This window comes from Enhydra lutris, unplaced genomic scaffold (genome assembly GCF_002288905.1).
Source record: "Enhydra lutris kenyoni isolate GAN:26980312 unplaced genomic scaffold, ASM228890v2 scaffoldscaffold12, whole genome shotgun sequence".
In the NCBI taxonomy this organism is placed as follows: Eukaryota; Metazoa; Chordata; class Mammalia; order Carnivora; family Mustelidae; genus Enhydra; species Enhydra lutris.
Genome location: NW_019154096.1, coordinates 4,807,172 through 4,818,977, shown reverse-complemented (window position 1 = coordinate 4,818,977; position 11,806 = coordinate 4,807,172). Strand labels below are relative to the sequence as shown.

Here is an 11,806-nt window from a genome sequence, read left to right as displayed (position 1 = left end):
TTCAAAAGGCAACACACTCTGTGGACTGAGGAGACAGAGACTTTACTTATTTTTTAAAGATTTACTTATTTATTTGAGGGAGAAAGAGAGCGAGCAGGGTGTGGAGCACAGAGGGAGAGGGGGAGAGAGAATCCCAAGCAGACTCCAAGCTGAGCACGGAGCCCTGTATGGGGCTCGATCTCACGACCCTGAGATCGTGACTCGAGCCGAAACCAAGAGTCAGATGCTTAACTGACTGAGCCACCCAGATGCCCCAATAAAAACTTTAAGTCAACCGTCTTAAATATGCTTAAATATTTGTATATCACATGTCTGGTTAAGGGTCTAGTGTCCAGAATATATAAAGAACTCTTACAACTCAATAACAAAGACCACAAATAAAATGGCAAAGGACTTTATTTTGGTTTTGGCTTTGTTTTTTTGAGCAAAAACATTTTTTTTTCCAGTGGAAAATCTTAATTCATTTTTTAAATTTTTTTAATTTTATGTTCAGTTAGCCAACATATAGTACATGACTAGTTTTTGATACAGTTTTGATACAGTTCAACAATTCATTAGTTGTGTATAATACTCCGGGCTTAGCACCACACATGGCCCCCCTTAGTACCCATAACCAGGTTACCTTACTCCCCCCCATTCCCTTCTGTAAACCTCAGTTCGTTTCCCAGAGTCCAGAGTCTCTCATGATCTGTCTCCCTCTCTGATTTCTTTCCATTCCATAGGCAAAGGACTTAAATAGGCATTTCTTCAAAGAAGATATATAAACGACCAGTAAGCACATGAGCAAATACTTGACATCTTTAGTCATTAAGGAAATACAAATCAAACCACAGTAAAAGACCACTTTATACCCACAATAATGGCTATAATTTTTTAGAAATGAAAACACCAGATAATGGGAGGATGTGAAGAAATTGGAACACCCATGCATTTCTGGTGGGAATGAGAAATAATATTTTGGAACACTATGGTGATTTCTCAATAGTTCAAGTGTTACTGTATGGCTCAGTAATCCCATTCCCAGTTATACCCAAGAGAAATGAGAAAATATGTCCCCACGAAAAAATCTGCATGAATGTTTATAGCAGCATTATTCACAACAGCAGCCAAAAGGGTGAATCGGTGCAAGTGTTCACCAACTGGTAAGTGGATAAACAAAACGTAGTATATCCCATGCAATGAGATATTATTTGACAATAAAAAGAAACAGGTACTGATCCGTGCTACAACACAGATGAACCTTGGACATGTTATTTTACTTGAAAGAAGCCAGTTGAAAAAAGCTACACATTGTGTGGTCACACCCACATAGCCTGTGGCTACCACTTAAGATATGTTTATTTGATGTCCGGTGGTGACAACCACTCGTAACTCCCAGACTGGTTGGCATCAAGGAGATTTCCTCCTTCCACCTAAAGGTAGAAAGGTATCACAGAACACTTGTGATTTTGTTTTATGAGTTTTTTTTTTTTTTTTAAGATTTGTTTGAAAGAGAGAGAGACAGAGATAGCAAGAGAGAGCATGAGCAGGGAGGAGAGGGAGAAGCAGGCTCCCCACTAAGCAGCAAGCCTGATGTGGGGCTCGATTCCAGGACCCTGGGATCATGACCTGAGCTGAAGCCAGACGCTTAACTGACTGAGCCACCCAGGCGCCCCAGAACCCTTGTGTTTTAACCATGTTCTCTTTGCATACAAGAACCACAGTGGCATCTCACCAGCCAATAAGAGACATTTAATGGAAAGTCATGAAATGCAAAGGCAGGAAGGATAGCAGGCTTAACACCTGGAACCTGGTGCGTAGATCCCTCAGGATCCAAATCAGCTGACAGCTCTCTTCTCTCTCCTTCCCCTCACTCTCTTTCCAGGGAGGTGTGTGTCTCATCTCTCCTCGCGGAACATCTGCTCATCCTTCCTTTGTTCTGTAGACCAGCTTCCATGCCTCTCCATCCTCATGGCACAAGATGGTAGCCCAACATGGTCATCTCGACCCCCTTGTCTACATAGCATAAATTCCTGAGTGAGGGTCTATGTATTCCTCTGTGAAAGTGATGTCCGACCCAGGTCCAGAAAGCTATAGCCACAATAAGGGGATCAAATAGTATAGCCTGACCTAGCCATGTACATGATGGTGGGGGAGGGGAGATCCTCAGAGAGGGGGGTTTCGATCTTGTAGGCTCTCCAATGGGTCCTCTTCCTTGTGAGGGTGTCTGTTTCCAATAGGTCAGGAGTACAAATGTACAAAGGATAGATCTTGGATTCTGTGTAGGTGTGTGTCCTTATGATGTTATCGTGACGTTCCCTCCTGCCATATTTTTCTCACGGTAAGTTGGCTCTAAAGCTAAAATTCATAAATGATTAATCATCATTGACATGATCATCATCATTACTCAGCATAACTGATGTACAATAAACTACAGGCATTTAAAGTATACAGTTTGATAAATTTATATATATATATATATATATATATATATGAAACCAGCACTATAATCAAGATGGCGAACATAACCATCTTCCCTAGAAGTTTCCTTGCACCCCCTGGAGATGCATCTTTGAGGCCCACTCCCTCCCTTAAACAACTACTGATCCACTTTCTGTCACAATGGATTCACTTTTCTGAAGTTTTCTGAAGCTTTGTGTAATTTTTTTACATTTTTTCTGAAGTTTTGTGTAAATAGAACCACAGAGGACACACTCTTTTTGTCTGGCTTCCCCATTTATCACAATTGTTAGATTCGTCCTCGTTGTTGATGTACTAAGAGCCCCATTCCTCGTTGCTGGGTTCATTGTACCCCATGATGTTGAGGCTTTCTTCAACATTCTCTACACGGAGACTGTCAGGGTTCACAGGGATACAATAAAAGTTTATACCAATTACCGGCAAGGGTGGATCTGAGGATAGATCTGAGCCAAGTGTGGAATAAAGGCTTCACTCAAGTTGCTAAAAATCAGCAGAGCTGATTATGTTGTGTTTATGTGAGTGATTAACGAAGACTGTGGATTGCAATAATTTCTAGGCTACTCAGCAAGAGGCTCTGAAAATCCGAGGGTGGGAGGGAATCAGCGGGGAGGCGGGGGTGCGGGGGGGCGGGGCACTGGTCTTAGTTTTCGCCCAGCTGTGTGACCCAGGAGAAGTCACTTCCCATGTCTGAGCCTCAGTTTCCTTATTCACCAAATAGGGAAACTGGACAATGCTGTCTCAGCCGTAGCAGTTGTGGAATCTCCTTGGCTTGACAGCGTCAGCACGTGAGCTCCCTTCCCTGGGCTCTGCTACATCCCAGGCAGATCAGCTCACTGCCAAGATTGAGCCACTCTCGTCCCTTTCACTGGGAACTCAACATGCCTGGTAGGGGGTGAGTTTTTTTCCACTTAGTATCCAATTACACCAGGCTTCTTCTTTCAAAAGCCCTGTGCTGCCAAATTCGGCTTGTGTAGCCAGCTGCAGCTCTGGGCTTGGCATTTGTCCTTGGCACGGAGGAAAGGAAGAGCCCTCTTCTGGAGCGTCTCAGATCCACATCGCTTCTGGCTGGCACAAACACGCCTGCCTGGGCTCCTTCTGCAAACTCGCTGCCCGGGGGCCAGCTTCCTCTGTCTCTGGGCACTCCCGACGGCCCTCCCCTCCTGTATTCTCCCGAGACTTATCAGGGAAGCAAGAACCAGGGATTGGAGAGGAGAGGATTCCCAGGAAAGGAGGTCAGCACGAGCCCTGCGGCAGGGCTGATGGAGGAAACGGTGAGGCAGAATCGCTGTGTGGAGATGGAGGGAGACAGGAGCCACGTCACCTCTGTACCTTCCTGACACGCCCAAGGTCCATGTCATCACACTCTGCACACAGAACATCCACTCCTCTCTCAGCATCCTACTGATCTGCTTCCTTAGGTCTCCCCAGCAGCCTGAGGACCACAGCAACCCCCAACCCCCACCCATTTCACAGAGAGGGAAACTGATGTCCCAAGGGAGTGGATGGTTTCCCGCAAAATGGAAAATCAGGGAGCTCAGCCAGAGCCTTTTCGGGCTCCAAACCCCAAAACCTGCATGCCAGAGACACTGACTGAGCACTTTCAAAGGAGTCAAAGATCTGCAAGACGTGGCCTCTTCTTCAGGGACCTCTGTCCCGTAGCAAAGGCGGAGAGTGGAGCTTCCAAGAGAGGGGTCGAGGAAGGGCTTAGTAGGCACGAGAAGAGGAGCAAGGAGGCTCCCAGCTGCAGGGAGCGGGGAGAACCTCGCTTTTGCTCCATCCTGCCCTTCCTGCCACCCCACTGAGCAAGCCGCCCTTGAAAGCCGGTGAAGACAGACAGCTTAAGTTTCCCTTCTTGTTTTGAGTCATGATCAGAAAGTACAGAAAAAGGAAATAAGCAAAAGATATTTAGAGGGAGGAAATGCCCTTGGGCTTTTGTCTAAAAATTTCTGTTCACACTAACTTTGCTTTTTTTTTTTTTTTTTTTAACTTTCAAAAACCATTTAATGCATCCTAACTGAGAGACAGAGAGACTCTGAACGAATGGCTTTCTGGTCTGGTAGCCCAGGAAAGGGTTAACTCTGATGATCTCTGCAGTGGAGAAGAGCCTGTGTTGCTCTTCTGACAAAAGAGAGGCCCATTTCTTCCTGTCCACCTTCACCCGCACTTGTTTTGGAGCGAGCTTATTATATCCAGTCTGCAATCACAATGCTTTCCGAACCACTTGTAACAAAAGTGCTACTACTCACATGTTCCTGCTCTGTGGGAAGCAGAGTGCTAAGTTCTCCAAACATCTTTCTTATGGCTCACAATTTTACCACCCTGGTTTTCCAGATGAGAAAACTGAGTGTAGGTTAAGTAACTGGTTTATACTCACAGAGTTGCTCAGCCAGGGAGCCGGATGGAAGTCGAGCAGAACCTGGATTGGTCCCCTTGCTGGAACCAGGACCACCGCTCTCTGCTGCCAATTACCTTCTTCCACCGTTTCTAATCGTATCACTCCTTTGCCTAGTCTGTGGTGCTCTCCCCTCACCCTAAGGTACAGGCTTCCTGGAGAATACGAGCCGACCTTCTCAGAATATCATTTCCCATCGAGTTTTCTATTCATTCGTCTGTGTAGTCATTATAAATCAACAAATAAGAGCAAGCCCTGACATTGGCTTGGAAGCACTTTTACATACCATCTCCCAAAACCCCTGAGCAGCGGCAGGTGAGCAAACAGGGTTAAGCAGGGACCAAGGTTTGTCAAGAGGTTTGACATTCCTCCCTCGTTCTTGAGAGCTCCGTGCTTCCTTCCTCCTAGGATGCTGCCAGGTTCCTTCATTCCTCTCCGCCTCGCCGTGCTGTCGCTCCTCCCAGGGACACCCCTCACCCTGACTGGGGAACACATCCAAACCCTTCTGGGTTCCTTTCTTTCTTTCTTTCTTTTTTTAAGATTTTATTCCTTGGGAGGCCTGGGTGGCTCAGTGGGTTAAAGCCTCTGCCTTCAGCTTACGTCATGATCCCAGGGTCCTAGGATCGAGCCCCGCATTGGGCTCTCTGCTCGGCAGGGAGCCTGCTTCCCCCTCTCTCTCTGCCTACTTGTGATCTCTGTCTGTCAAATAAGTAAATAAAATCTTAAAAAAATAAAAGATTTTATTCCTTTATTTGAAAGAGAGAGAGAGCATGAGCAGGGGCAGAGGGAGAAGCAAACTCCCTACTGAGCAGGGAGCCCGATGGGGGACTCGATCCTAGGACCCCGGGATCATGACCTGAGCCGTAGGCAGACACTTAACCGACTGAGCCACCCAGGCATCCAAACCCTTCATGGTTTCTGTTACTCAAATGACCCACCTTTCCTGGGCCTCTCTTAACGACCTGAAAATACCCACCGCTGGAGAACTGACTACATTGTTAGATGGATTTGCTGGCCAGATGGTCTTTCTCGGCAGACTAGGACCTCCTCTAGAGCAGAGATTATGTGTTGTGAGCGTGACCTTAGTTAGGAAGCCAGGATGGACTAGTGATGGATGACGGGACTGCTGAAGAAAGATGGGATTCAGTGCAAAGCTGTGTTTCTGTGCTTCCAGAATTCATGCAACACTGAACCAGCCTTCACCAAGAAGGACTACAGTATGAGTAAAGGCAAAGAGAAATGGTGAGCAGGGCAGAAACGGTAGCGTGTGACCGGGGGGTGGGGTGGGGGACCTGGGTGGCTCAGTAGGGTAAGTGTCAGACTCTTGGTTCAGGCTCCGGGCGTGATCTCATGGGTCATGGGATGGAGCCCCGTGTCCAGCTCTGTGCCAGTTGGGGAGTTTACTGGAAGGTTCTCTCCCTCTGCCCCTCACCCCACTCTCAAATAAATAAATATTTATTTATTCTCTCTCACACTCTCACTCTCTCAAATAAATAAATAAATAAATCTTTTTCAAAAAGGAAATGTGTGTCTGTGTGTGTGCGCGCACGTGTGTGTGTGTGTAGAGACAGAGAAGAGGAATAGATTTATACTGTGTGTGTATATGTGTATATGTGTGTGTAATATATATATGTGTATGTGTCTTTGTGTGGATGTATATAGTGTGTGTGTAAATGCACGCCTGTGGACATATAATAGTGTGCAGATTTGTGTGTGGCCACATAATGTGTATTCACACGGCGTGTGTTTGGACGTATACATCATGCCCTGCGTGTGTGCCAGAATGCCATGCAAGCAGCGATCTCAGGATTTGCTGCTACAAAGGTCACTCCCCCCCCCACACACAGCTAGACACTTTGTAACAAGAGAAACACCCTGCGGCTGGGCTCCCTGCTGGGCAAAATGGGGGGGGGGCGCCCTGGGAAAGAAACTGGAGACTTAGGAAGGAAAGCAGTTTGGAGAAAACGCACTAAGAGCAAGCAAGAGTGAAGAGACTGGTTAGCAAAAACGATTACCCTTTAAAAAGAAAAAAAGCAGGGCGGATGGAAGTCACTGGAATTGATCATTGGGAGGAGAGCAGTGAACCAGGAGCGGACGCTTCAGGAAGAGGCAGGGGTAGGATGTCTCGGGGTGAGGAGGGAGAATCCGACAAACACAGACTTCTCTCTTTCCAACACCTTAGCCTTGAAAGGAGGACAAGGGAGCAGCATTCCAGGTCAGGCAGGATCAAAAAATCAAAACCGGGGCTGTATTTGGTCCCCGGGGAGGTGGGAGAGCTCAAGAGTGTAGACAGGAGGCCCAGGTCCCCCGGGACATCCTGAAGCCCAAAGTACCCGCCACAGCCAACTGTGGTCACGCAGACTCTCCCACAGGGACTCCGGGACCTGGGATCTGGGATGATCCACATTCATCGATGAGGACGCCAAGGCAGAGAGACTAAGTCACTTTTCCAGAGTCACTCAGCTAGGTAAGGCCCAGAGTCAAGCTTCCCCCAGGGCAGTCTGGCTGTATGTCCCCGCCAGTGTGCAGCGAGGGAGATGGAAAACAGAGATCTTGACCTGGGTCGTGTTTTCCCGGGGCCTGCCTGCTTACTCTGCCTTTGAATCCAGGGAAATTCACATCCAGGTAATGACAGGTGGGGTTGGGGGGTAGACTCGGTGCCTGAGGGCAGCAGCAGTGGCTGGGGAGGAGGAGCGGACAGAAGTCATTGGCTGGTGGCTTGGGGGGTTTATATCTCTCCAGCAATTGTGGAGAGTTTCAAAAGCATTCGAAGAACTGAGTTCGAGAACTGGCTCCTCCGTCTAATATTCTAATAATGGAGAGCAAGTCACCTCACCTGTATGGGTACCAATTCTCCCTCTGTAACACAGGATGGTCATCGTAATGGTAATAATAGCAACCATCCAACCTCCCTTTGAGCCTAAGGAGCAAGAGGAACAATATGTAAAAGCATCAGCGTGCATGCAAAAGTGAAGTATTTCACTCTCATTATTTCGAGCTCTTCTGAAAAACTTCTCATCCTCTCCACTCCCCTACCTGGCTGCCAAGGTATTAAAAAGTAATAAAACATCAACCGAGAGAAAGGGTTTCTGGGCCCAAACAATTTCCATGGGTACAATTGGCCCAAAACGCAAAATTCCCTTACACAGTGAGGCCACGGGAGACATTTTACAACATCTCTGAGAGCGAGCTGTGACAAACGGTCATTGTCGCAGATCTGTTGGCAGCCCAGAGCTGCTGAAGACAAGTAACACTTGCACCCCATACTTCACACCTGTCCATCCCCGCCCATCACTTCTCCTGCCCTTCCTCTGCGCGGTATGTCGCCCATCCTACTCTGAGGCAGCAAGTTCCTCTTGCCTCTGATGGCCTATTTGCACATTCACAGGTCAGTATAATCCGTAAGACCCGGCGTGGAGCCTCTGCCCACCGAGGAGGCAGCAGCCTTTGTGAATAAACCCAAGGAGCGTATATATTGGGAGGGAACCTGAGACCATCAGCAGAGGAGCTGGGCATTGTGGCTGCAACTTGCCAGAGATTGGGAGAGCTGGACCCCCTTCCTGGGAGTCTCACCGGGCAGGAACCCAGGTCCTTAGGCAAATGCTTCACCTTTAAACAGGATAGTTCGGTTCGCATATAATGAGCCTAGAACTACATGCAAAGTTGCCCTTCTTCATACTTGTCTGCCTAAATTGTCTTGATGTTTTATTTTACCCTGTATAACTCTGTTCCAAAGATAAAGTGAAAACAAATAGGCAGCAGCCGCTTGGGATGGGGTACGTGACAGGTGACAGGTGTGTGGTCGGTCATAGGGACATTGAGGGCGGCAAGTAATCTGGGAGAACATCTGGAACACAGTCTCCTTTTACAAATGAGGAACCAGGGACCTGGGGCCAAATGTCACTTTTTCTCCATTTAAGAAAGGGGTATGCATTTGCATGTATGTCTTTGCTTAAGAAAAGTGAAAACCCCAAAATCCCCACTTGCAGAGCTGTGTGCATGATGGTCACTTATGCTAGCTAGATGGATACATAAGAAACGAGAGCTGACTCAGAATCTCTTTCTGTATCTATCAACCCTTCTCATGCACACCCTTGACTCGCTGGTTTTGCAAAGCAAGGCACTCCACTAATTCTAGTCCTCCCCCAACACCACTGCCCTCCAATTAATCAAATGGTGGAGCAGGGTTAATCTCCCTAAAACTTTAGAGGGTAATTCTCTGAGTTGCTTGTTATGCAGAAATCAGCTGAAAACCATCAGAACAATAGAGATTCTCCCTCTGTGCAATTGCTAGACCCAAAGAGACAGACTAACTGACCCCTTCTGCCGCCTCTGCCTTGTCTCTCCTACAAATGCCCCATGAAACACCCCACCACCAGACTCCTCTCCTTCTGTGGCTGATGGAAGTCACCTGCCGCCCCAGCTCCCTCTTCCTGTTTTAGTACTGATCAGTCTAAATGCCCAGGAAACAGCAGGCAGAACTTGTTTGGTTTACATTCTGTTCTTTCTTTCTTTCTTTTTTAAGTACAAATAACATTTCTTTCAATACAAATATATTGTTACATGAAAAAATAGAAAAAGCACAACAATTGTGATCACTGTCCAGCAGGAACATGTTTGTTGCTAACAGAGTCAGAGATCCTATGCTCCGTAAGAAGACGTTATTTTAGCCCATTTCTATGACACTTTGAAACACAGGACCTTCCTTGTCCTACAATCAAATCCTTTTTGAGATGATTTAAATATGCCAGTGATGAGCGTCTAACATATCCGGGAACCAAGGCTATTGAAGGCTATTGAACCAAGGCTAGAATTTGACTCCAAGACTCCAAGAATACAATTGCCAGTATACAGAAACCATATAAATTACTTAATCAGACTAAAAATACATCAGATTTTAAATCTCCAGCAGGTAATAAATTACTTACAAAACCAAAACAAGACACAACAGCTCAGGTGTGTTTCTCCTGATTCAAGTGTGAAGTGCCCTGCGGCAGTCCTGGGTCGGAGTGGGGGGAGGCACCCCCTGCGCCACCCCACCGCAGCCTGGGAGGGAGGCTGTGAGTCACTTGGCATGAGCTGACCGCAGAGTCCCCAGGATTTTGTCCCAGTGCGTGAAGTAAGGGGCAAAGTTGCAGTTGAACTGCGAGTGGTGCAGGTCGTGGTGCGCCACGCCGCCATACCATCCGAAAGGCACGAGTCTGTGCGTGGACCAGGGGAAGTCGTAGCCGGAGTGGTCCTCCACCGACAGCCAGATGTTGAGCACGTGGAACACCAGGACGGTGAGCGGGTGGCACTGGAGCAGCGTGACGTTCACCATGTCGAAAAAGCCCAAGGAGAAGAGCTCCCAGGCGCTCATGTACTGCGTGGCCAGCGCGAACGAGGCTGCGTTCTGGTGGTGCATCTTGTGGAAGGTGCGGTAGAGCCATGGCACCTTGTGGTGCAGCACGTGCCACGCGAAGAACTCGGCATCGAAGAGCAGCAGGCAGCCCACGACGTGGCGCGCCAGCTGCAGCAGCTCAGGGGCTTCGCGGGGCCAGGGCGCTGGGCCGCGGGTCCAGTGCAGCAGCGTCAAGGGGAGCACAAACACCACGTGCTGGTAGAGGGTCTGCCCCAGGCAGGGCAGCAGCTGCCGCGCCGTCGGCGAGAAGTCCGGGTGTATCTTGTAGCGCCGCAGCGCGGGCACCCAGGGGCACAGGACGTCCAGCACCACGAAGGGCAGGCAGAAGCCCACGTACGTGGTGATGGAAAAGAAGACCGCGAACAAGGGCGACTGCGTGAGCGCCTCCCGGGCCCGCAGTCGGTCCCAGAGCGGCTGCAGGAGCAGCTGGCCGGAACTGCAGAGGATGGGGAGCTCGGACGCGTTGTGGCTGCTCATGCTGAGGCTGTGCCGGGGCGGCTTGGGTCCCTCCGACTTTTCTCCACGCTGCGGCCCCGCCCCGAGTGATGTCAGCAGCCCTCTCGCTCCCCTTTCCCGGCCGGGCCCATCTTGCAAAAATAAACAACCCCACGGAGTCGCGCTCAGTTGCCAAAATGCGTATCTATAGCTGCGCTGTAGCGGCTTTTTCTGGGCGCAACAGGTTGTTTATTAGCTTTTTCTATGCGAGCAGATGTATGTGCGATTTTTTTTTTCAACTGACGTGCCGGGTACACTCGATACAATACGCAGATCTTCAGTGTAGTTTCTACCAATTTTGACAACTTAGTTCCTCTGTCATCATCACCCCCAGACAAGGTAGAGAATATTCCCGCCACCGCGCTGAAGAGCTGCTTGGCAATCAGGGCGCAGTCGCTTGTATTTTTAAGTGCGTACGGAGAATTGCGTCCATGTGCTTTCCTAAAGAAGCAACCATCACTGCATTTTTAAAAACTTTTTAAAGCGACGTACCTTCCTGTATTTCGGATCCTTTCTGTCGGCACACCTCCTCTCGATCTAACGCGCTGCGGACCGCATACGGACCCTTCCGCAGGGGGCCGACAGGGGGAACCTCGGGGCGCCCGGGCGCGCGCGGTGGCGACCGGCGGACCCACCCGCACGGTTCCAGCGTCTCCGCGCGCAGCTCTCCCCGCCCGCTCGCCGCCGGCTCCGGATCCCACCGAGCGCGGACTCTCCCCGGGGGCGGCCGCTCGTTTCTTTGTCCGCTGCGCCCGTGGGGCCCAGAGCAGCGATCCCGATGAGGAGGCACGGCGACAGAGCTGGGACCGCGGCTGGGAGGCTTCAATTTAAAAAAAAAAAAAAAAAAGTTCTGGGTTTTACCATCTAGAGCTTGCCCAGATCTGGCTACAAAGCCGCGGCGTCCTCATTCGGAATGGAGGCGACGAAAGCAGTAAACCATCCGCTTTGTTCCTCGGCGGCGCCCCGGTGCGCGCCGGCAGCCTGGCCGGACGCTGGGCCAAGAGCCGAGGAGGGCGCGCCTGCGCTGCGCTGCGCTGCGCTCCTCTCCGCCGGCTTCG

The 11,806-nt window shown here is 49.4% G+C and overlaps 1 protein-coding gene across 1 annotated transcript; it reads right to left on the bottom strand.

Moving 5' to 3' along the window:
• Positions 1-9,362: 9,362 nt before the first annotated feature.
• LOC111145154 (cholesterol 25-hydroxylase) lies at positions 9,363-11,406 on the bottom strand. Its single transcript, XM_022499848.1, has one exon. The coding sequence runs from the start codon at positions 10,728-10,730 to the stop codon at positions 9,918-9,920; it is 813 nt and encodes a 270-aa protein (XP_022355556.1). The 5' UTR covers positions 10,731-11,406; the 3' UTR covers positions 9,363-9,917.
• Positions 11,407-11,806: the final 400 nt, after the last annotated feature.

Bases quoted from the DNA above. Each gene is read 5' to 3' on its own strand.
- LOC111145154 (XM_022499848.1), bottom strand. From the start codon at position 10,730: ATGAGCAGCCACAACGCGTCCGAGCTCCCCATCCTCTGCAGTTCCGGC.